The sequence below is a fragment of the Lacerta agilis genome, chromosome 15 (genome assembly GCF_009819535.1).
Source record: "Lacerta agilis isolate rLacAgi1 chromosome 15, rLacAgi1.pri, whole genome shotgun sequence".
Classification (NCBI taxonomy): Eukaryota; Metazoa; Chordata; class Lepidosauria; order Squamata; family Lacertidae; genus Lacerta; species Lacerta agilis.
The window spans coordinates 28365585-28389638 of NC_046326.1; the positions used below are offsets into that span (position 1 = coordinate 28365585).

The 24054-nt window shown below is 53.2% G+C and overlaps 2 protein-coding genes across 2 annotated transcripts in view; one reads left to right on the plus strand and one right to left on the minus strand.

The window, feature by feature from the left end:
• Positions 1–1399: 1399 nt before the first annotated feature.
• FZD9 (frizzled class receptor 9) lies at positions 1400–3931 on the plus strand. Its single transcript, XM_033172054.1, has one exon. The coding sequence runs from the start codon at positions 1540–1542 to the stop codon at positions 3349–3351; it is 1812 nt and encodes a 603-aa protein (XP_033027945.1). The 5' UTR covers positions 1400–1539; the 3' UTR covers positions 3352–3931.
• Positions 3932–11113: 7182 nt separating this feature from the next.
• Positions 11114–24054, minus strand: part of BAZ1B (bromodomain adjacent to zinc finger domain 1B) — a 30923-nt gene continuing 17982 nt past the window's right edge. The window contains exons 12-19 of the mRNA XM_033172099.1: positions 22963–23137; positions 22099–22287; positions 19805–19952; positions 19237–19384; positions 18733–18848; positions 15710–15864; positions 14227–14330; positions 11114–12976 (exon numbers count right to left, since the gene is read on the minus strand). Coding sequence (XP_033027990.1) covers positions 12607–12976; positions 14227–14330; positions 15710–15864; positions 18733–18848; positions 19237–19384; positions 19805–19952; positions 22099–22287; positions 22963–23137 — 1405 coding nt within the window. The 3' untranslated portion in view covers positions 11114–12606. The remainder of the gene's footprint in view (positions 12977–14226; positions 14331–15709; positions 15865–18732; positions 18849–19236; positions 19385–19804; positions 19953–22098; positions 22288–22962; positions 23138–24054) is intronic.

Consider the following 24054-nt stretch of genomic DNA (forward strand, 5'->3'; position numbering starts at 1 on the left):
AACACAGATCTATTTTGCTGCTTCAAGAGTTCTCAGAAGGATCCTTTGGGCTCACTTAAAGCCCTAGGGGCTGCTTTATAGGGGCCTGTACTGTAGAAGCAAATATTAAGTGAGGTTTTTTGTAGATGGAATCAAGTGGTATATAAATTTGGTTAATTAAATAAAGACCTAGGGTGGCTTTTGATAGGACAGCTGCACCCAAGGAGGTGCTCTTGGGTTTCATTCTTGTGCACAAGTTTGCAAGTCTAGATAGCAAGCAGGGATTTGAATGGCATTCCTGCCCGCTTTGTTGTGCAAAATTCCCTGCTGCATTATCTGTGCCCCTTGGGGCAGATCTCTCTAGGTTTCTGCTGCCACTAGGGGGCTGCCCACCATCTCACCCCTAACACCATCTCACCTGGTTAGCCCCCTTAACCTTGCCTCAAACTTTAGGGAAGAAACGGTTCCTGTCACCGTTTTGACTTACACCTGTGTAGTTGGACAGTGTTCTCGAAGCGACTGGCATGAGTTTAGCCAAACTGCAGGAGGCAGTGGAGGATAGGGGTGCCTGGCATGCTCTGGTCCATGGGGTCAAGAGTCGGACACGACTGAATGCCTGAACAACAACAACAGTGGGACTGCTTTATTTCAGGGTCCAAGGTGGCATTTTCCTGTTTGATGCAGTACCACAAATGCCACACAGACCCTCCCTAAGTCAGGGGGTACAAAGTTCCCATGCCTGGCTCCATCATTTGGGCACCCAGGAGAGAGAAAACCCCACAAGCAACTCTCCCTGAGAGTAAACAGAGGACCCAACTCACAATTTGCTCCTTTCTCATGGCACAACTGGCCAGTTGCCCAAGGAGAGAGGGCTGGCCCTGGATCAGGAGTACTTCAGCCACTTCCAAAAATTAACTGGGACCCTCGACGAACCACCTTGGGGGTGGGGGGGCGTGCTTAGACACACACACACACACACACACACACATCCCACACACTCATACACAAACTAAATCTGGTGCTTTTCGAGACAGGGAGATGAGGGAAGGCGGGGGGTCGATAGTGCAGGCGGAACTTCCACTCTGCTTCGACCTGGCCATGTCTTCGCTCTGCCACTCACACGATGCCGCTTCACGTGTCAGGCTCCCGCTCCAATGGCTCTCCCCACCCTTGGCAGCAGCAGAAAGGAAGAAACAACATGGGCTGGCAGGGTCGGAGCAGAGTGCAAGCCGGCTTGAGGAAGCCGACAGCGCCTCTGAGCCCGTGCAGAGCGCCGGCACTGCGGGGCTTCCTGAGAGGCGCGCTGCAAGTCGGCTGCCCGAGCCGCTGCCGCCTCCCGCTCCTCCTCCTCCTCCTGCGCTCCGCCCCGCGCGGGGTGTGTCCCGCCGGCGCCGGGCCCGCCTCCCGAGGGTGTAGCGGCGCTGCTGGCGCGGCGAAGGCGCCCACGAGCGGAGCGCCGGCCGTGTGGGCGCACGGGGAGCTGGTGACGTGCCATGCGGTGGCGGTGATCGGGAGCGGCGGCCGGCTCCGTGGTCGTGGTCGTCGCCGCCGCCGCGAAGCATGGCCGGGCTGCTGCCGCTGCCGCTGCGGGTCCTGCTGGCGATGTTGGTGGCGGCGTCCCCCGGCGCCCGGGCGCTGGAGCTGCTGGGCGGCGCGGGCGTCGGGGCGTACGACACGTCGGAGCGGCTGGGCGGCGGTCGCGGCTCGGGTCGCTGCCAGGCCATCGAGATCCCGATGTGCCAGGGGATCGGCTACAACCTGACGCGCATGCCGAACCTGCTGGGGCACGAGCACCAGGGCGAGGCGGCGCTCAAGCTGCACGAGTTCGCGCCGCTGGTGGCTTACGGCTGCCACGGCCACCTGCTCTTCTTCCTGTGCTCGCTCTACGCGCCCATGTGCACAGACCAGGTGTCCAGCAGCATCCCGGCCTGCCGGCCCATGTGCGAGCAGGCGCGCCAGCGCTGCGCGCCCATCATGGCGCACTTCCACTTCGGCTGGCCCGAGGCGCTCGACTGCGCCCGCCTGCCCACCAAGCACGACCCGCACGCCCTGTGCATGGAGGCTCCCGAGAACGCCACCGCCGAGCCCCAGCGCGGAGCCGGCATGCTCCCTGTGGCCCCTCGCCCGGCCCGGCCCGCCGTCGAGGGGAGGCCCCCTCCGGCAGGCAGCCCGCCCGGCTCGGCTCCGGGAGGCCCGTGCGCCAACGGCGACAAGTTCCAGTTTGTGACCAAGAGCGCGTCGTGTGCCCCGCGCTGCTCACCGGGAGTGGACGTGTACTGGGCGCGTCGCGACAAGGACTTTGCCTTCATCTGGATGGCCGTGTGGGCCACGCTCTGCTTCGCCTCCACCGCCTTCACAGTGCTGACTTTCCTGCTGGAGCCCCAGCGCTTCCAGTACCCGGAGCGGCCCATCATCTTCCTCTCCATGTGCTACAATGTCTACTCAGTGGCCTTCCTCATCCGCTCGGTGGCCGGCGCAGAGGCCATTGCGTGCGACCGCGAGGACGGGCAACTCTACGTCATCCAGGAGGGCCTGGAGAGCACTGGCTGCACCCTGGTCTTCCTCCTGCTCTATTACTTTGGCATGGCCTCCTCCCTCTGGTGGGTGGTGCTCACCTTGACCTGGTTCCTGGCGGCGGGGAAGAAGTGGGGCCACGAGGCCATTGAGGCGCACAGCAGCTACTTCCACCTGGCCGCCTGGGGGGTCCCTGCCATGAAAACCATCGTCATCCTCACCATGCGCAAGGTGGCCGGCGACGAGCTGACGGGCCTCTGCTACGTGGCCAGCCTGGATGTGGCCGCCCTGACAGGCTTTGTCCTCATCCCGCTGTCCTGCTACCTGGTAGTGGGCACCTCCTTCATCCTGACGGGCTTCGTCGCCCTCTTCCACATCCGTAAAATCATGAAGACGGGAGGCACCAATACGGAGAAGCTGGAGAAGCTGATGGTCAAGATCGGGGTCTTCTCCATCCTCTACACCGTCCCAGCCACCTGTGTCATCGTCTGCTACTTCTATGAGCGCCTCAACGTGGAGTATTGGACTCTCCGGGCCTTGGAGCACGGGTGCCTGCCTTTCCCCGGGCGCCGCAGCCTAGACTGTGCCCTGGAGGCCTCCGTGCCCACTGTGGCCATCTTCATGCTCAAGATCTTCATGTCCCTGGTGGTGGGCATCACCAGTGGGGTCTGGGTGTGGAGCTCCAAGACCCTGCAGACCTGGCAGAACCTCTGCAACCGGAAACTGGGGAGCAGGACTAGAGGGAAGCCCTGCAGTGGGGTGACTTGCACGGGCACCCACTGCCACTACAAGGTGCCTGCTGTGGTGCTGCACATGACCAAGACGGACCCTTACTTGGACAACCCTACGCACGTCTGAGGCAGGTTGGGGCCTCAAGGAAACAGCCATGCACATAGTTTGTAGCAGGTCAAGGAGCAAGGAGCTCCCAAGAATGTCTTGGTGGGGGGAGAGGATGGGAGGCAGAAGGAGTGGCTGTCTGTGGGCATCTGGGGAGGGCAGGGGAGCAACTTTGTTACGCTGTGGGTCTGAAGAGAGCAGCTAATGGAAGGCCCCCCTCCTTCCCTCCCTCCAACCCACCCACCCCAATCATATATATAGCTACGCTTCCCAACCTTGCGGGTTGGACACCTCCGTTGCCAAAACCCAGCCAACTATTTCAATGTTTCGTTTCAGAGGCGAGATGGGAGAGGGCATTTGTCCAAGTTTATTTAATTCTGTAATTTATTTTAGATTTTTTTTAAAAGAAGAAATGCATTAGCTGAAAGAAATGGAAAAAGCGGGGGGGGGGGGGGAGAGAAAGAAAGAAAGAATCCCCAATAAAACCTGGCTGTGTTATTTCAACTGAGGTTGATGCTGTTTGCAGGAATTCAGGAGGCTTTGGAAACAGCTGTTCCAAACGCAGCATGGAGGGGAGGTGGGGGATGAAGAAAGTTTGGGAGGGGGGGGGAGCCTGGATGTCTGCAAGAAGGAGAGCGAGCAGCGGGGTAAATCCTCTCACAGCCGGCCTGGGGAGACGGCTGGTTTGCCTTGGGGAGGCCTCCCTGTCCCCCACCCCAGCACCACCGCCTGCCCAGTTGGGGAGCTTGTACAAGTTGTTTCGAGCAGCCAAGGCCAAGGACGGGAGGCTGTCAAAATATTTTTAGCCTGCCTGGAGAGTGACAAAGCTGAGCTGGCTGTGCCAAGGCTGTGCGAGTCATCACCCAGCAGCCCCCCCCCCCCGGAGTCCCCAGCGGCTGCCCATGCTGTGACCTTCAGCTGAGATCCAGGAAGGGGCGGCTGCCAGGGGCTTAGGGAGAGGCGATTGCCTCCGGTGCTCTCTGGGGTCTGGCCAACCAAGAAGCCGGCGTCCAGAGACACTGTGTTGTGTTGGCCCAGGACATTTCAGAGGCTTTGGGCTTGGCGAAATGTCCCGAGGGCTCCAGGGAAGCTGGGAGAGTATGGGCCTCCAGCCCCCACCTCCATATGCCGAAACGCCACCCAAAGCCCCCTTTCCCCGTCCGCTCCCCAGCCCCCCATCCCTGCCTCTCACTACAGCAGGAGGGCAGGGAGCTCCCACTCCCCCTTCCCCAGAGAGGCTCTGGCCAGTAGCCAAGAAGAAGCCAGCTGCTGAGCAAGCCAGGGGGCCTGGTGGGGTGGGGGTTGCAGGGATCATTTGGCAGCAGCCAGCGGGGCTGGGGTGGAGGGCAGCCTTTGAGCAAAGCCCCCTTGCTCTGCCTGGCTGCCTGGGTCAGCTGCTCAGCTCCCAGTGCTGGTTTTGGCGCCCTCCAGCCCCGCCTGGAGCCAGGCCTTCCTGCAGATGAATAATCCTTTCCACCCTGGCTCTCCTCCCATCCAGGTGACTGGCCTTGGCGCCTCCAGCTCACTAGAGTCTTCTCTGGTGCTGCTAAGGGCACCAGCAGGCCTGAGGAAAGGAGAATGGGGGGGCCGTCCTGCATCGGAGGAAGCCCGCAAAACCATCTGCCATAATAAGACGCTGGGTTCCCCAACTTCCACCCGGGGGGAGGCTCTAGAAATTGGGGTTCCCGCCCCCTTGAGTGATGAAACTGGGGGGAATGGGACCTTTCCAGGCTGATTCTGGCTCCAGACTCCTTTGCCTAGGGATGCTTAGCCACCAGCTAGAGGGGTAAAAGAGAGCTGGGCAGCTGTATGTGTGCAGAAACATGTGTTACTACATCATAGCTTTCCAAACTTTTCATGTTGGTGACACACTTTTTAGGCATGCATCATTTTGCGACACAGAAACTTGGTTTTACTAGCAAACCGAAGGTTAAACTAACTCCGTTCCAACCCCAGGAGGGGCGTGGGGAGCGTTCACACGACACACCTACACACTGCAGCCGACACACACTAACGTGTCGCGTGCCACACAGTTTGGAAAGCTCTGGCCTGCATGATTGAGATCTTGTACAAATAGGAGAAATGGGTGCAGGGTGTGATTTTTCCTCCCTCTCCCATAGTACTAGAGGCCAGGGTTCCCCGTGAAATTGAATGGAAGGCATACAAAAACCACCTCTGCTGTGATGGTTACCAGCTTAGCTTGAAAAAGAGGATAGACAAATTCATGGAAGAGAATAGGTTTGCTAGCAATGGCTACTGCTGGTCCGGGTGTATAAACAGAACCTCCAGATGCAGAGGCAGTCTGCCAGGGTATTGACTGTTGCTGGGAGGCACCAGCAGAGGAAAGTTCTTGTTCTCATGTCCTGCATGTAAGCCTCTGACTGGCCTAGATGAACCCAGGTCTGGCAGCTGAAACCACCTTGATGCAGGTAGTGGATCATGCCAAGCCCTCAAGTCTTGTTAGCACAGTCGCATCTCCAGGCTGGTAATGGGAGGAGGGCTACTTAGTATCCTTCAGGTGCCCAATTTGGCCCAGGGGCTGCCCGTTGCTGACCCCTCTCCCTGCTGGGCGCTGAATGAACCAGGTGCCTGAGCTTCTTGCCTGCAGAAGATGGTTGCAAGCTAACAGCTTTCCCATCTGTTTGGGAGCGTTATCCTGGAGTAAAGTGCAAGGTGGAGTTGGATGAGGCAGCCTCCTGGGAAGAGGAGCTACTCAGAGCAGTCTCCAACAACCTGGAGCCCTCCAGTTTCTTTTGGGTTACGGCTGCTACTGCCTCTGGCGTCATAATACGCCTGCGCTGCCTCGGGCTGAGGGGAACTGTAGTCCAAAACGTGTGGAAGACACCCGGTTGGTGAAACCTGATGTGGAGCCAGGCTGCCAAGAGCAGGGTTTTTGACCCCAGAGAGGAGCTTCCATGCTGTCTGTGACATCTGTTGGTCACACACACCTGCCCTTGCCAGCTGTAGGAAATGCCACTTAGCTAACCAGCTCTCTTCCTGGGTCAGGAGCACAACACCTGGCCACCAGCACTCCGGGGCAAGGCCTGCCGAGGGACACACGTCCTTCTGCTCTGGGTAGGAAAGAGCAAAGTGTTGCCAGAAAGGCAGGTCCACTGGGGGACAGGGGGGGCGGTGCCAGTGACACCTGCAGAGAGTGGCCTTCCTGGGCAGCACCAGGAAGGGGCACCCAAGTGGTGCCAGCTGCAAGCGGGCATGTGACTCCTTGCTAAGCCAGTGAGAAGAGCTTTTAATGGGGTCAACCTGGAGATGGGCTCCCAATAGGGGTGTCGTCGTCCCCGCCCCACAATGCATGTGCTCTGTATGTGTGTTGCATCCTCAGTTGTAATGCCTTGCCCAAGCCACACACTGTGGCAGCAAAAACAGATGTCCCTCTTCCCTCAAGTGGTCCCAGATGTGATGGTGGGGAGTTCTGTTGGATTTATTGCCACCCAAGGGAGCCAGAATCACTTGGCTCTGCCTTGTGCTCCTCAACCTCTGGATTAATAATAATAATAATAATAATAATAATAATAATAATAATAATTTGTTGTTGTTGTTTAGTCGTTAGTCATGTCCGACTCTTTGTGACCCCATGGACCAGGGCACGCCAGGCACTCCTGTCTTCCACTGCCTCCTGCAGTTTGGTCAGACTCATGTTAGTAGCTTCGAGAACACTGTCCAACCATCTCATCCTCTGTCATCCCCTTCTCCTTGTGCCCTCCATCTTTCCCAACATCAGGGTCTTTTCCAGGGAGTCTTCTCTTCTCATGAGGTGGCCAAAGTATTGGAGCCTCAGCTTCAGGATCTGTCCTTCCAGTGAGCACTCAGGGCTGATTTCCTTCAGAATGGATAGGTTTGATCTTCTTGCAGTCCATGGGACTCTCAAGAGTCTCCTCCAGCACCACAATTCAAAAGCATCCATTCTTCAGCGATCAGCCTTCTTTATGCTCCAGCTCTCACTTCCATACATCACTACTGGGAAAACCATAGCTTTAACTATACGGACCTTTGTCGGCAAGGTGATGTCTCTGCTTTTTAAGATGCTGTCTAGGTTTGTCATTGCTTTTCTCCCAAAAAGCAGGCGTCTTTTAATTTAGTGAGTGCTGTCACCATCTGCAGTGATCATGGAACCCAAGAAAGTAAAATTTCTCACTGGCTCCTTTTCTTCCCCTTCTATTTTCCAGGAGGTGATGGGACCAGTGGCCATGATCTTAGTTTTTTTGAACAACAACAACAATCTATTATTTTTACCCCATCCATCTGGACTATAAATCCCACCAGCCCCTGAGACTTTGGAGTGTTGTATTAGTTTAATTTCATGGCTGAGGAGACTTGCCTTAGTGTTCCAAAGTTAGTAAATTAACAAGCTGACCCTTTGTCTGTTTACACTGACTGTCAGCAGCTCTCCAGGGTGGTGGGGAGCAGGGCTTGATTTAATGAATTTTAAAAGTGGCACCAGAGGGCAAAGGCTTCATGGGGGCTGTGTCATCCCTTCAGTATGAGGATGCAAGGCAGAGGCAATTAGAAGACACTCTAGACAACTTTCTTCATTGCACAATGTTGTTTTTTTTTGGTTTTTTTTGAAATCAGCTTCTCTAGCCGATGGGTGATGAAGTAGTGGGAAATTATGTCAAGTGGGTTCCTGGGCCCACATGGTGAATCCAGGCTGGGGCACAACTTTCCTAGAAAGATGACCTCCGCTTGAAATATGAGATTTATCTAGACCAGGGGTTCCCAAAGTGTGGTCCGCAGACCACCAGCAGGCCGTGGTGTGTCTATGGATTGTGTGGTTTGAAGACAGGAGATGGCCCTTCCAGTGTGCTGAATATTCATTTGGCTTTTCATTTGTATTTTTATTATTTGTTCTATTGCATTTTGAATTTTGCTGCAACAGGCAGAAAAATAAGGGGTTTAGCAAGACCCTCAGCAATTTTCAAGTGCGGGGGCTTTTGGGAACCACTGATCTAGATAGATGGCTGGACAAGGGCTGAGCTTGAGGGGCTTCTCAAACATCTTTAATCTCCGTGAAAAATTCTTTCCCACGCCAGTTTTTTTTGGGGGTGTGTGTTGCAAAATAGGGTGAAATTCCAGAGACAGAGCATATAGTCAGTGTTGCACTCTGATATTTTGCTTGACAGGCCACCGTGTGGCCAAAGCTAGGTGGCACAGGTCTTGTTTAGCATTTGATCCCTTTGATCGTCTCAGAAAGCAGCTCCTGCCTAGAAATAAACTATGTCAAAGCTACAAATTCAGGGAGTGGGGAGCAAGCGGTGTGCAGTGCAGCACATGAAAAAAGGAGGTAGGAGGTGCTGCAGGCAACTTTTTCGCTCTGCATACCCCTCACCCAACATTTTTGCTGCTGCAAGCAAAGCACAGGAAGAAAGGAACACACTCTTGCATGTATATGTATATGACCAGTTATACAAATTGGGGCTGCTTCTTTAGCTGCAGAGAAATGTAGGCTTGGAAGCAAATGTTCAAAGACCGGTGGCAAAGCCTACCTCTAAATTGTGGTGGGGGCTCACTTGCCGGATCCCTCAGCCTGCGGCACAAAGCCCCTTTTGGCTCAGACCAGATGGAGTAATTCCTATCCTCCCTGCCCAGCCACCCATGCAAGCAATACAATTGCTGGGATTTTGAAGCAGTTTGTTACTGAAAACCCCAACAGGTGCTTGTTTCTCATCATCATCAGCCAGTTCTAGGGCCCTTCTGTATGTAAAGCACTTTACAATTTTGATTGTTCCTGTAAACACCTCTGTGATGTAGGCCACAACTTTCCCTGTTTTGCAGAAGTTATATATATCTATGGGAGAGGCAGGAACTGAACCCAAGCCCTAAAGCGCCAGATCTCCCAACTTGACCAGTGCCTTGATCCCATAGACCCCAAGCAATCAGAGTTTTCCCACAGGGGGTCTGGCTTCCCTAGACTAAAACCACTAAGTTCCTTCTAGTCCAGAAAACACAGAAACAACATACCACTTTAATGTTTTAATGGGCATGCCAAGATCTTTATTCAAACACCCGTGACAGCTTCGAAGATTAACCCAAAAGCAAGGTGGCTTGTGTGAAGAAGCCAAGCTGCAAACAAGATGGGCAGCTACCTTCTCTGGGCCACGTGCCCCCTTGAGGGAGTGATGCTAACTGGTAAAGAGCAAGAAATTTATTGAATAAACATTTTTTAAAAAGGACTGTGGTTGGCAGATTCTTTAAATATCACGTTTAGCATTTTAAGATGTAACTTTTCCAGTGTTTAAAGAGCTTCACGTATTTACAGGCAGCTGGTGATGTAAGTGGAGCGTTGTTTTGAGGTTGACTGTGAGGTGGTTTGAGGCTGAGGCTGGGCAATCCAATCAATATAATGGGAGGTCAGATCTTGGGCATCAGCTCCTGCGCTCAGGCATGGCACAAGCCAAGCCTTGCAAACGACATAGCACCCAGTTATGGGTTGAGGGTCAGATGCTCAAGCTGTACAGCTGATACATCTCAACCCTACAAGGCTGCTGGTCTCTATAGAGTTTACACTGAAGGCATTTAAGCAAAATGCCAAGAACCAGGTCCCTCATTTCATACCAAGTAATCCTGACAGAAGTGCAGGCACAAATTCTGTACTTGTATCTCAGCACAGGCAGAAGAGGGGTGTGTACATGTGGAGCCAAACAGGGGTGGTCTGCAACCCCTCTGCAATTGGCCCTCATAAATGGCCTATTTGTGCTCTGGCAACCGCAAGCACAAGCTTTTTCCACCCACCTCCCTCTCTCTGACCCCTGAAAGCAGCTGGCTATTGGAGCCTGGAGAGAAGATGGTTTGCATGTGGAGACTGTTTGCTTCCACCAGAGGAGCTTTCAGGGGCTCTCCCTCCCACCTCTGGGGAAGTCAGGCTTCCTGGAGGGCAGGATTATGAAAATGGGATGGAGCTGTCTATGCTACCTAGAAATGGGGCTAGCACCAAGTAGCTTCTTTCTTGCTAGCATGAGAGGCTCCACCAGTGCTGCTCACCCGACACATCAAGTTTAATTCTTCACCAGAGTGGCACACCAACTTTTCTTGGGGCTCTCCTGGGTGGTGGGGTCCTGGGCTACACTGGCAATTCCTGGAAGAAGTGGTGCTTCTGGAAGACCTGGTGGTCTCTGGCCTGGGTGAAGACAAGGTGATGAAGGGATGGGTGGGAGGCACAGCTCCTTTCTGCCTTAAGCCAACGCTACTTGGGGACACAGCTGTTCATAGTGTGCTTTTGTATGCAAACTTACAGTAGCCCACCCAAAGGCAGCTCCTGGATGCAGCAGGCAGCCCTGTGGTGCAGGGAGCAGAGAGCAAAGCTCCACGCTGGTTGGAAGGCCATCTGCCAGGGATTATTTAGTTGCGGTTGCTGCCTTAACTAGGTGACCCTTCCAATGCCACATGTCTATGCTTTGCCATTGAGAGCCTCTCTCCAAGCTCCTGGTTTGAGAAAGTTGGGCTTGCACAAAAGCCCTTCATTGAAGCTAGAAGAGGCAGCAAATCAGGGCCCTACCAGCTGTTGCAGGACTCACAGCCCTCCTCATTCCTGACCGCTGGGTCAGGCTGGGAGTTGGGAACACAACAGGTTCCCCATCCCCAAGACAGAACATTTCCTTAGAACCATCCCAGCCAAAGAAGAAGAGAAGGGAGGCAGAGGCCACAGGCTTCATCAAGTAAAGAGATGCTGGAGTAAAGACGCCACCACCCTACCCTCTCCAACCAGGCTCCAAATTTCATTTCGCTTAGTTTCTCAGACCCTAGAAAGACCAGTAAATACAGGCTGGAAGAAAAACAAGTTTTGCTTTTATATTTCCAATTTATTACAAGTACAGCCCTTAGCAGAATTCCCCCCTCCCCCAACAAACAACCTTTTCTTTAAAAAAATGTAGTTCAAAAATGTTTCATCGTGTAGAGGTTGGAAAGGGATGGGGTTGGTAGGGTTTGATAGAACAAAAACTGAAGGGGAGAAAGTGGGCAGGTTGCAAGTGACACCAGAGGTGTGTCTGTCAGTGCTAGAGCCCAGGCTGGAGTCCTCAGCACCACACCCTCCCATGCCCCAGGAGAAGCAAAAGGTGGCCAGGGAGGGCCCTTTTCTAGGAGAGCGAGAATTCCTTGTTTGCAATCCCACAGCCTTGAATTCAAAGGCTGTGGGGAAATAAATGCTGCTTGAAATGGAGGAAGGTCAAAACAGAAGATTGCGCGGGGAGCATCTTTGAGGTGGCCAAGGCAGAAAAGAGCTGCTTCTCCACCTGGGCGATTATTGTGCAAAGGAGACCCTCCTTTGACCCAATCCGGATTCCAACATCAGGAAAGGGGAGATGAATGAGGCAAGCTGGGTGGGGTATGGCTAGGAAAAGAGGGAAGAACGAAGCTACGAAGTGTACAACCCCAATGGGTTCCCTGGGCCAACTCCCAGCTACTTTATCTAAGAAAAAACAAGTGGTTTATAGAGGGGGCCAGGAGGAAGGAATATAAAGCAAACACATCCTCATATAAACTGTACAGTACATGTCAGAGCAAAGACGACTGTATCTTACAAGGCATTTTGTACAAGGTCACTGCTGGAAACAAGAATCTTAACTAGAGGAAAAAAATAAAGGTTAAAAGTCAGAGAACCAGCGTTCCTCCTGCCAAACACTGCAGGATTTACCACACTCTATTCCTGGGGCAGGGGAGGCCGGAGGGTGGGAAGAGCAACTTCCCCTCTGCTGCATCCAAAATGAGGAGGCTGGAGAGAGACAAGCACCCCGAAAGCTGGTCTGCACAGAGATGCTGGTGAAAAAAGGGGGGAGTCACACTGGAAAAGTAAGTGCTTGCCCGCCCTCCGAGGCGGCTTCTTCTTCTGCTCAAGGGGGCTGGTCAAGAAAGACAATCTGTCAACCTATGGGGTTGGGCATCCGAGGTGGATCATGGCAACCTGGACCTGTCCCTGGCTGCCAGGACTGCAGAGGAGAGGAAGGTGACCATTCTAGTTCAGGAGACCCTTGTCCCATCCCCTGCTGTGCCCAGGATAGAGGGGACTCCCTCTACTTATCCCCCTGGCCCTCCTGCCTCCTAAAAACCTGCAAGAATTGCCTGTGCTGCTGCTGAGGAGTTACTAAGCCATCTTTCCCAGTCGAGGGCTGATCAAATGCTTTCAGGAAGTTGCTGAGAGTTAAGCTAGAGTGAGCTGAGGGAAAGCCAGGTGGCCCCCGCCGCCCCCCAGCTCCCTTCGCTGCAGCCTGCGCAATGCCGGCTCCAACCGCATCCCGTCCGGAACGTGGAGGGGGGGGCGGCCCTTCATTTCTTCCTCTTCCGCCCCCTCGAGTACTCCAGTGCCTCAGGGTCGCTGTCCCCATCTGCCTCCTCCAGTCCCTGGCTGGGTGGGACCAGAGGCCGCTTGCGTTTCCTTCGCGAGTACATGTGGCCAGGGAGGTGTTTGTGCATCATGTCAATCAAGCACTGTTCCGTCTTCTCCAGGCAAGAGAGGACATGGCTGCCATTCTGGTTGTACTGCTCGGCGTTGGCGAAGACTTGCTTGATGTCAGAAAGGAAATCCTGCACCGAGCGGTAGCTGCCGCACGAGCACTTGCTTTGCATGGTCTGGAAGTCCATGGGGTTGCTGATCACCTCAAAGTAATCCTCCGCCTCTTCAGTGGTCACTGGCTCCCTGCCAAGGAAGGCCATGGGATTAGTGGGCAGTTAGGGCACCACTTGCATCAGCACAAAGGCAGCTTTGGCCTGACCCTCGCCTGCCTACTGTCCAAGTGGTCAGAGACTAACACTCCCTGAAAAAGTCCCCATCAAGGCACAAGAGGCACAGAAAGGAACCCTTTCCTCTCCCGCCCCCCATCACTGAACTGTGAAGCCTAATTCTTCTTCTGAAATAAGTCAAGAATCTCCATGCACCTGTGAGGCACTGAAAAAACACTGCACAGAATGCTGGTTATTTGTAGCCTCCCGACGGGGGGGTTGGCACAGCTGAGGGAATTTTGGGGGGGTGGGGTGGACTACAAAGGAACTCCCCTTGGATCGCCAGTTATTCTGTTTGACATGATACCCGCTCAGTGATCACTTATTGTCTCTAACCGATTTCCGCAGGTAGTATCTTCCAGTATTTAAGTGAATTCCATTTTGGGGATAATTAGGAAAGGAACTGAAAATACAATTGGCTGTATTGCAAGGCCCACTGTACAAGCTGAGGGTTGCAACTGCACTTTTAATATTGTGGACCGTCCTAGTTACCTCACCCCAGTTTGGTTGCTGGTTTTTGGACCTTTACCTGTCTTAACTGTAGGACAGATAAAGGTCCAAAAACCAGCAACCAAACTGGTAAAGGGGATACAGCAATTCCCCTATGAAGAAAGGCTCCAGCGTTTGGAGCTTTTTGGTTTGGAAAGGCTGGAGACCAGGCAGAGGTATATCAAATTATTTACAGTGTGAAGAGTTTTCCTCCCACCCATGCAATACTGGAGCTCAGCGGGGCCATCCAACAGAGCTGAATGTTTGGAGATTTGGGACAGACAAAAGAAAGGACTTCACACAGCACATTGTTTAAGCAGCGCTACTTATCACTGACTGTCACAAGACACAGCAATAGCCACCAACTGGGGCAGCTTTAAGAGAGAACTAGGCAAGTTTGTGGAGGAAGGCTGCCAACTGTTCCCAGCCACAAGGGGTAGGTACTAACTCCAGTGTTGGACACACTGTGCCACTAACCCGGAAGGTGCCATGTCACTCTGCGTCAGACAACCCCGCCCTCCTGAATGGAAGGAATGGAAGGCAGGAGGGCCCTTCCAGAGTGACTCCAAGTGAAACAGCCGGAACACAGATTCAAGGGGGCAGAATGGGAACCTGGCAGGGTGTGGGGTAGGTTCTGTGCAGGGCTCAGCGAGGGGCCTTTCCCTCCTGGGACCTCACCTGAAAGGCCAGCTGAAGCGATACTTGACAAGCTTGTTGAGGATTTCTTCGCACTTCTGCAGCTCCAGGTTCTGCCGGCGAGATATCTTCTTTGTTGGGTACATCTGGGAGAAGACAGGAGGAGGTGAGAGAGTTTCCCTGAGGCTGACCAGAAGAAACCTTCTCTCTCCCCATCTAGCCCAGCACACACCCCTGGAAGCGAAGAGGGCCAGCACATGCTGTAGGGCACACACCAAGCAGCCCCGACTGGGAAGAGCAGGTGCGCCTGTGGGGAGGAGCAGCTCAGCAAAGCCTCCCAAGGGAGAGCAGGTGGGCAGGGACAGCCAAAATCACGGTACAAAGCGACACTCAGGACTTCCAAGGCCCACCAGCAATAAAGCCCCAAACAAATGGGGCGGCTGCCAGAGCTTTGATGGGGCAGCCAAGGAACGTGCCCCCCACCCCTACAAGCCGCCAGCTTGAATTTCAGGAGCCCTGCCCAGAGAGAGCCAGCCAGATCGCTTTCCAGGCAGCCCCACTCCTCCCCAGGGGGCAGCAGGCGTCTTCAAAGAGCTTCAAAAGCAGCCAAGGGATCAGTGAGGAGGGAAACCGTGACCCGCCCAGCAGCACAGAGCCTGCAGCAGGAGGGGACGCAGCAGGCTGTGGAAGGAACCTGGTGGCCAACTTTGGGATGCCAAAGAGCAGCTGAGTGCCCTGCTATGCTGGAGGGAGGAGAGCAAGGTCCAAGGTCAGCCCTCCACACACAACAAGGGACTGGAGGGGCAGCAGGGCCAGTGCAGGGCTAGCCAAAGGAAAGAGGAAGCAGCTGGCAGTGAAAGGAAAGCCTGGCCCTTGGAGAACCAGCAGATGAACTGTCCTAGGTGGAGAGTGTTGCTCCTCCGAGATCTCAGGTTGGGAGGAGGCCAAGAGAGCAGCACGACCCACGTGAGCCCATAAACTGCACTCTGCAACACGCTCCCTGGAAGTGGCCACTAACGGATGCAGGGACAATCCACAAAGGCTGACGGGCAATAGCAGCCACTCAAGACACTACCAAGGGGGGTGGGGAGGGAGGGAGAGAATGAAGGCCTACAATCTTCTTTGAAACATCAAGTGAAATGCAAGCTGGTTGAATTATGCTCAGGGACGGGCAACCTGGGCAACAAATGTCCTCCTCAGGGAGACATTGGAAGGGATGCAAGTGCTTTGCATTGCAGGAATGCCAACAACCCACCATGCTCCCCGTCCCCCGCCAGAGACACACGGCTGCTCCTGCAGCAGTGGCGGCTATTTCAGAGCCTTTAACAAGCTTCCTGCTCATCAGGAGAAGGGAGAGACGCACACACACAGCCTCCCAGGAGGGATGCCTGGCATACTTGCACCGCCCAGCCTGAGTCTGCCAAGCCAGAGACCTCTCTGGACAATACTGAGGGAGGAGCCTCTTGGCAAGGGGAGATGCACGGAGGCACCTGTCACCTGGGGGGGGGGGCGCTGTGGCTCTTACCAACTCATCCATGTCTGCTTCGCTGACAGGTGCCGACCGCTGCCGGGAACTGCGGGTGCTGTGCAGGGCCCTCTTCTTCCCTTGGTGCCGGCTCCGCCTCGGAGGGTCTGCAGCTGGGCCTCCTTGCTTCCCCTTGGCTGCTTTCCTGGGCCTCACTGTAAGACAAAGAGGGCAGTCAAGGAGTTAGTCGTTGGGGGGGGGGGTAGAAAGAGCCCAAGTGGCAGCAAGGAAACAGGGTGTCATATCCCCTGCCCCCACAGTACTCATGATGGACTCCAAACTCCTCCTCGCTAACCCATCTGCAGCTCTTCCTTGATACCCAGACAAGAGGCAAATGGCACTGGGAGTGCCAAGTGACCATCTGTGGCACGGAGGCAACTGCAGATTTGAAAGGAGGGTTTTCCACCAGCAAGGAGTCCTATTCTGGAGGGTGTTCAGGACCCAAGAATGGCAGCCCCAGCTAATTTATTATTCCCCCGCCACCTATTTTTCTGCATCTCTGATTACAAGCGAAGCTTTGGGAACACGACATATTACAAGCAATTACTGCGGAATTCACACTTATGTGTGTGTGTGGGGGGGGTTCCCCCATTCTGCCTCTGCCCCCATTCTGTACAGAAAACAGCACATTTACCAGCACGAGTATGCAATTGGGGAGTTGCCTGTTCACCGTTTGCTGCTTTAGCACAGGACTAAACTTCTTGCTCTTTGCCTTCCTTCCTTCCCAGGGTCTTGCCCTGAAGGCACACAAGGCAGCACCTTGCTAAAACTGGGAGACCTCATGTAAGGTAGGTGGGGCACACCTATGGCCTTAAAGGCAGCTGACAGAGTAGGGAGTGCAGAAGCCCCAACACCAGCTCTCTAGCTCCCCCAGCAAGTCAAGTGCCAGTTTTAGATTTCCCAAGAAAAACATGGCTGGTTGCACTAAGCACCATCCCAGGCACCAGCAAGTGGCTGTCCTGGTGAGCTAAGGCATCTCCTAAGCCACCGGGGCAGGCAGCTTGTGCAGGCGCTGGGTGTGCAGCGATTCCTGCCAGCAGGAACAAGGAGACTCCAGTGCAATGGAAGGAGCGCTTGCCTTCCTTGGGAGCCAAACAACCACCAGACAGGCCGCCACGGCCGTCCTGCCCAAGGCACCTGGCTCCTGAGCTGGCTCTCCCTTGCGTCGAGAGCATAGTCCGAGCTAAATGCCCGGCAGTCCAACATTCCTCAGGAGAGCCTTCAGGATCAACACCGCGCCCAGGATTAAGCGGAATGCTGCCGAAAGGGGAGGTTTCTCCACAGTGACCTTCCCCTGATTAAATGCTTCGTCAAGCTGGGGCCGGGGCTTAAGGCTTTATTTTTAGTGACAGTGACCCGCTTGGGCCTAGGCAGGAAGGAGCCTGGACAAGGTCCGCCAGCAGGCACGCTTATAATGCATGAGGCCACCTCAGCAAAACCTCAACCCAGAGCAGCCTGCTCAGCGGGCAGCTTCCCCCATGTGATTCAGATTGCACAAAGGACATAGATAATGTTGCTCCATTGATTTAAACAGGTCCACTCTGAGGAAAGCTTAATTTGGCTACAGCCCTAAGTGGATTTGGTTAAAAGGGGGGGGGGGGAGAGAGACTGACTAAGAGAACTGACCCAACGAAAAGGACTTTCATGCCGCTGGGTTACCAGGTGTCATGGAAATTTCCTAAGAGAGAGAGACCAGATGGCCAGTTGATTATAATAACCATTCCATTAACATGGTTACCTGAACCCATCCAAGACTTGTGGCCAGTTTACACATGCAACAGAATCAAGGGGCAAGGAGTTCCCCAGACAACAGGTGGCTGTGAGGGGAATTGCACATTTCAATAGTCTTCTGTGGAAAGAGACTCACTGGACCTACAAAGCCAGCAAGAGAAGAGCTCTTTGCTCAGCGCTCTCCCAGGCCCTAGGCTTTCTCACACACCTCAGTTCTCTAATCGGAAGGAACATTCACACACACCACCTACCCCCCCCCCCCCCACCGCAAGCTCCACTGACTGAATGAATAAACTGGCTTCTAGCAAGGCAAGGGGCAGGATGTGTGTTAGGAGCTGAATCATCAGCTACAAGGTATTAAGGAAGAAGTGCAATACATTCATAGTTGCTGAAGCTCTGAAGTCCAAAACATTCTCCAGGGGAGCTGTTTGCTCAGAGCCCCTGATGTACACAATCATTTGGTTCTGCCTAAAGTCAGCTTTCTGACATCTGTGCTAATAGCCAAGCCTTGGTATAGATGGAAATAGGGCAACTTCGGACAACACAGCAAGGGGAAATTGCCTGGGGCAGTCCTCTTGCTGCAACACCACTGCAGCAATCCAGGGCATGTGAAATCATCCGCTGCTGGCATTTCAGAAGCCTGTGTGAGCCTGTCATAGTATTTCTGCTCCAGTCAAAGGGCAGGTTTGCACGTCAGTGACATCTCAATTGCTTCTGTACAGTATTACAGTCCGGAAAATCCCCAAGCCTAAGAATGTTGGGATGCAGGTTGCAGCCCTCAAACATTTCCACCACCAAAGGCTACTCTGATTAAAAACACAATGGCACTTTTTAACATTGCTGATCACTTCCACCTGCTCCCAGAAATTTCAGCCTTGCTCCCCCTAGCAACTCTGACTGCACACAGTTTGAATTCAGACCTCTGTCTCTACCTCCACCTCACCGCTCCAAGTGAAGAATTGCTGTGCAAGACAGGCAAGAGGGCCCTGCAATTTCAGGAATGGGATTGAGTGGGAAACCCAGGACAGACCTCCTTCCAGAGCATGGCAAAGTCCAGTTTGGCTAGTGGTCCTGCCTCAAGCAATCCAGCTATTAGCCAGAAAAGACCCCCTCACCAACAAGACTGTTTATGGCTTGGTGGCATTGGCAGGCAGCTCCTTAGCCCAGAATTGCCTGTCGGTCATGCCAGATTTAGGAGGAGAACATTTTGCCCTTCTGTGGCAACACAGGATCCCTTCACTCCCCACTGGCTGAAGGTTTGCCCATTTATGGGAGAGAGAGAAAATACGTACGTTTTAATCCAGCCACCTCATAGTCCTCCTCTTCCTCTTCGTCGTCGTCTTCTTCATCATCAGTTTCCTCCTCCCCAGCATCACTCTCCTCTTCCACGGAGTCTTCAGCATAGTTTCTACAAGCAAGGATCAACACACGAGAATCAGGAGTTTGCTTCCTCAAAGGCTGTGGTAGACCAGAGGCCACAGCAGCCCTGTCCTGCAGTGGGCCACCTTGTTTTCCCTTGCTGTGCCATGTCAGCTTGAGGTGGGCTTTGCTTGCCAGCAGCCCAAGCCAAAAGCAGACTCAGAATCCAATGCTCCTGAACTGGAGAACACGCACATGTCTTTTGGAATTGCATTCAGCCTTCCCACCTGGGGCTGGCAGGAAAAAGGCCTGGCCTGGATAGATGTGGCCAGCCCATTCACCCCAATTTCCAGGGATTGTTTACCATGACCTTAAGAGAGGAGCAAAGCCCACACTGAGGCCAGCTGCCCCTTCCTAACCAGCAAAAGAAACCTCACCTGCCCCGGGAGCTGCGCCTGGCAACAGAAGGCTGGCAAGCCGGGCACTGCCACTCGCCTTCTGGGATCTCGTAGAGGGCCGGCCTCAGGCAGAAGAGATGGAAGGCCTTGTTGCACTCGTCACATAAAATGAGCTTGTCATCTTCACCTAGCAGGAAGTAGAAAGACAGAAGGATCAAGGGAGGGAAATGAAGCTCAGGTAGGAGATGACAGTCAGAGTAGGCCCACTGGAATTCCTGGGCTCACACCCATGAAGGGCAAGCAATGGCAATTTCTACTGCCCTGAGGGGGTTGCAGGAACCAAATGCTTGCTCTGAAAAGCCCAGAAAGGGACTGTTGTTGCAAGGGGCCCTCACTGCCCCACCCATTTGGGAGCGGAGGGGATATCAAAAGCCAGGATGATGATGTGGCTACAACAGCCTTGGAGGAAGGCCTCCCCACATGTCATAAAAGAGAAAGCACTGACCACATCTCTCCTACTTTCTCTGGGAGGGCAACTGCCCATTGCAACCCCAGCATGGTTCCCTCTATCCCAAGCCCTGGAGGCCCCCAGGCCTGGCACACGCACCTTTCTTGCGGCAGACTTTGCACCTGGCATTCTCGGCTGACATGTCCCACTTGATGCAGGCGTCCAGCATGCCCAGCAGCACATGCATGCGCGAGAAGGTCTGCGCTTCGCGGATGGCCAGCTTCCACTTCTCCAGGGCGGAAGCCACCTGGGGGCAGAGGAGGCGGCTCAAGAGGCATTCTGGGCCCTTCCCTGGGGCTCTTGGCAGCTGCCATTCAGGCGACAGCACACATTCCTCTCCTCCACCCCCACCCCCTGCCCAACCGCCAGCTCAGAGGCCCACAAGCCTTGCTCAACATATCCCACACAGCCAGCCTGAAACTGGGGGCTGCATTCTTGACTTTGAAATCCAAACCAAATCCTTGTCCATCAAGGAAAAACAAACAGCCGAGAATTTTAGCTGTTAATTGCAGGGACAGCTGGGGAGGCAAAGTTCAGGGCCCGGAGCCCGAGAAGAGCCTGGCCTGCCCTCTAGTGGCACCTCTGAGTAATGGTGCCCTGGACAAGCCCAGAGGTGATGCCTAGTGGGCAAGTGGTGGCAGCAGCCACCAGCCCCAAGGCAGAAGTCCTCATGTCTGGAATGTCTTCAGGGGTCAGAACTGTACAGAGGCACGTCAAGTTCTAGCCCAAGCTGCCACTCAGCCAGGACACCTTCCCTTTGTGACAGAAGCTATTAGGAGCCAGATAAACAGGGGGGAGGGGCTTGTCTACAACCATTGTGCCCACCCCCCAGCCCTATTTTCCTGCACCAGCAGCGGGAAAGCTCACAGCATCAGTTTGCTTACTCCTAGTCAGGGCAGTTGAGCTTCAAGGGGAATGGCTGAGCTCTGCTGCTAACAGCAGTTCAGGAGCCAAGCAAAACCTGGATTTCTGCAGAGTTGCACATTCCCCTCCCACTGAATCAGAGGAAGTGCAGTGTGAATGCGACACCTAAAAAAACAGCAGCTCGCTCGCCCCAGTCTAGAATTCCCTCCTCATGGCTCCCAGGTTCAGTACCTGGAGCAAGAGGCAGCAGCCAAGGTGGTGGGGAAGGCTGGGAGCCTGACCAGCCTGTCTGCCCCCCCCCCCCGGAATGTGCCCAGGGCCTTCTCAGACACACCAGCTTTCCAAGAAGCTCCTCCCAGAGTTCGGCTGCTAAGATGCTGGGCCAAGATAAACCTGCAGCAGATCCAGGCACTGGAGAAAGCATCAAGCTCCCAGCATGGCTTCCCAGGCACTATAAAACCGGGGTGGGGGAGGGAGGGCTTTTCCCTCAGGTGACTCACTGCCCCAACCAAAGGCATCTGTTTCCAGTTGGTAATACAAAAGGGAAGAAAAAGGCAGAGAAATGCCCACAGCTGAAGGGCCAAAGGGCACATGGGAGGCCCAGAGGGGCCTTCCCCAATAGCACTAGCTGCCCTTGCCTGTCTTGTCGAATGAGAACCTTTTGCAATGCCCAGCAATCTACAGTAAGTACCAAACAAAACACAAAGTTGCAAGACACACCAACACTGGGATCTGTCAGCCATAAAGGTGGGGCAATTTATGGCCAAGGGGACAGAAGTGTCTGTCTCAAAATGAGGCCAATTCAAGGCCATTCATCGCCTGCTGTCCAGGAACCAGGACAGGGAAGAGGGCAGCCTTGGGACCAAGTGGCCACCCAAGAGCCTGGTGGGCTGCAGTTTGCCCTTCTGACCCGTTGGCCTGGCCTCTGTCCACACAGTGTTTCCACTGGTCATCTAAATACTGTCCATTACCACCAATGGCCCAATAGGGAGAACGAGAAACACGATAGAAGGTGGGCCAGGCACCTAACAGGAGCCACAAAGCCAAAGAAAAACAGCTGCTGGCAATGCAGAGACTTCTGGGAGAGTGAAAACAGCCCAGGGGGCGTGAAAGACAAGCTGGAAAAGGTCTTTCATCCCCCATTCTGATATCTGAAATTGGTGAGTGATCCTCATGGAAAGTCCCTCCATTCAGAACAGAGAATTAGCCCCTTTGCAGCCCAACACTCATCAAGCCTACCTGGAAGCAAATCCCACCCCCAATTTATTTCAAGGTAAGATGTTCAGGAATTGGAGTCAGTTTTGTTCTTCCAGAAGGCTCAACTGGCAGCAGCTGCTTCTTCCTCTGTTTGGTTTGACAGGGGAGAAAGCATCTTCCCTGCCATAATTAGGTCTTTGCCCTCATCCCTTCACCCCTATTCCCATCCATGCCTACAACCTGCAGGATCAGCAACAGTTTCATGCCAGCTGCCCAAGCTTCTCTGCCCGTCCTCCCTCCCTCCCTCCGACTTTATCTGTCCTGATCCAGACCTTGGCTTCTTCCGCCACCCTCTTCTCTTCATCCACTTCCTCTGCCTTGGCAATAGCATCCTCCCCGCCTTGATGTTTTCTCTTCTTCTGCTTGGGGGCCATGAAGCCTTGCAGGAACTTCTTAATAACGCTGGCCTGGAGGGCAACCACGCACTCCCCGAAATCTTTCAGGCTCTCCAGTGTGCAAACCTGATCAAAAAGGCACAAACACATTCTTATTATGATTCCCTTCTGATGTGCAGAGGGGCTTTGCAGCTCTCATTTATCCAAGCAACTAAGAGGAGAGCTCCCCAGATGGGATAACTGGCAAGAACGTGGCTACAGCCTCTCTGTGCTGGAAGAGCAGGGACCTCAGAAGTCTCGCCTGGCCTGGAGACATTTCCCCAGCCAACCTAGTCAGTGGCACACTGCACTGTTTTGTCTGAGCCCCCTGGTGTATCAGTTAGCAGCTCCTGAGGTTCATCAGGGCTTCAACTCTGCTACAAACTAAAAAGTCTGCCCACCCCATGGTCAGCAACAATTAATGTGCATCTGTTTCAGGGACCAGAATCTCCCAAGAATATTCCCCAGCTCCTAGAAGGCGGATCCTTCACCACTCCCCCAATTCAAAGCAAGTCTCCCAATGTTGTTGGCTTTAGGTACCACCAGCGAATATGACCCTTCAGAAGACAGTTTAATAGTAGGAGCTTCTGGACTTCAAAGCGAAGAGCTAGCCCAGGGCTATGTGGCCCACCCAGAGGGATGCCCAGAAGCCAAGGCCCAGTGCCAGCAAGACTACACTTGACAGCTGCTTCCAAGCTCAGAAGCTCTGCCTGGGTGATTTGATTACTGTTAAGCCATTACTCTTGCAATGCTAGTGCTCACCTTGGCTTCAAACTCTGCCTCATTGATGTATCCAAGGCCTCCCTTCTGCAGCCGGGTGGCCACTTCGATGATGTCACTGCGCAGGAAGTTCAACAGTTCCTGGTTGCCGTCACAAGACTTCAGACCTGGGTTCTGCTTCCGAGCCAAGTGAATGGAATGAGTGATGTCCTGATATCTGGGAGAGGAGACAATATATGGTCATTATGTATAGCTGACTGTCTCTCTCATGAGGTAGGGCCTTTGGAGATGCTCTGTTACCTTCCGAGTTCTACAGAATAGTTATTTAGCCTAAGCAAGGGTCCTCAGACATAGACGATGCTCAGTTACCTTATGAGGGTTGCAGAACTATCCAGCTCTATAACGTGAAGGTTTGTATTTTGACACACACTCCAAGCATGAGGATGCTTATTTGCCATTCTGAATCAGCAGTGTGAGCTCATTGAGCAAAACCACTGGTTTACCAGTGATGGTTTACACTGATGCTCAGAAATATAGGGATTGATTTAATGCTAGTGCCTAAAAGAATTTTTAATATGATCTTTATTAATTTTTCACCATATATATTCTTCCATATACAATTATTTACAATTAAATTTACATTAGTCCTTTGCTCACAAAAGTGTTGACTTCCACACTTCCTTCTTCTGTCTTCATTGTAACAGTTCTTTCTTTTGCACAGGTCTTAACATTCCTTATGTATTTTTCCTTCTTCCACATTTTATTTCAAAAAAATTCAAATCTATGTATACATTTTCATACTTAAGTCGTTATTAATTGACATACTGTATTTATATAATCCACTTTTAACTATTAATTCTGAAGTTATATTTTGTCTTTACATTTCCAATAAATAATTTTAAAATCCAGTTATGAGGTTTGATTCATTGTGCTGGTAATCTTGTAATCAACACAACTTATCCAAATAAACCAGAAATTTTCCCCATTCTTTTTCAAATATTTCATTGCCTTGTTGTCAAATTTTTATTGTTAATTTGGCTATCCCCATATACTCCACCATTTTCCATCTCCTCCACCATTGGAATTTGTTGTGGCTTCCATACCTGGGCTAATATTATTCTTGCCCCTGTTGTC

What these genes read in the sequence shown, in the direction of transcription:
- FZD9 (XM_033172054.1), top strand. Translation starts at nt 1,540, where the DNA reads ATGGCCGGGCTGCTGCCGCTGCCGCTGCGGGTCCTGCTGGCGATGTTG.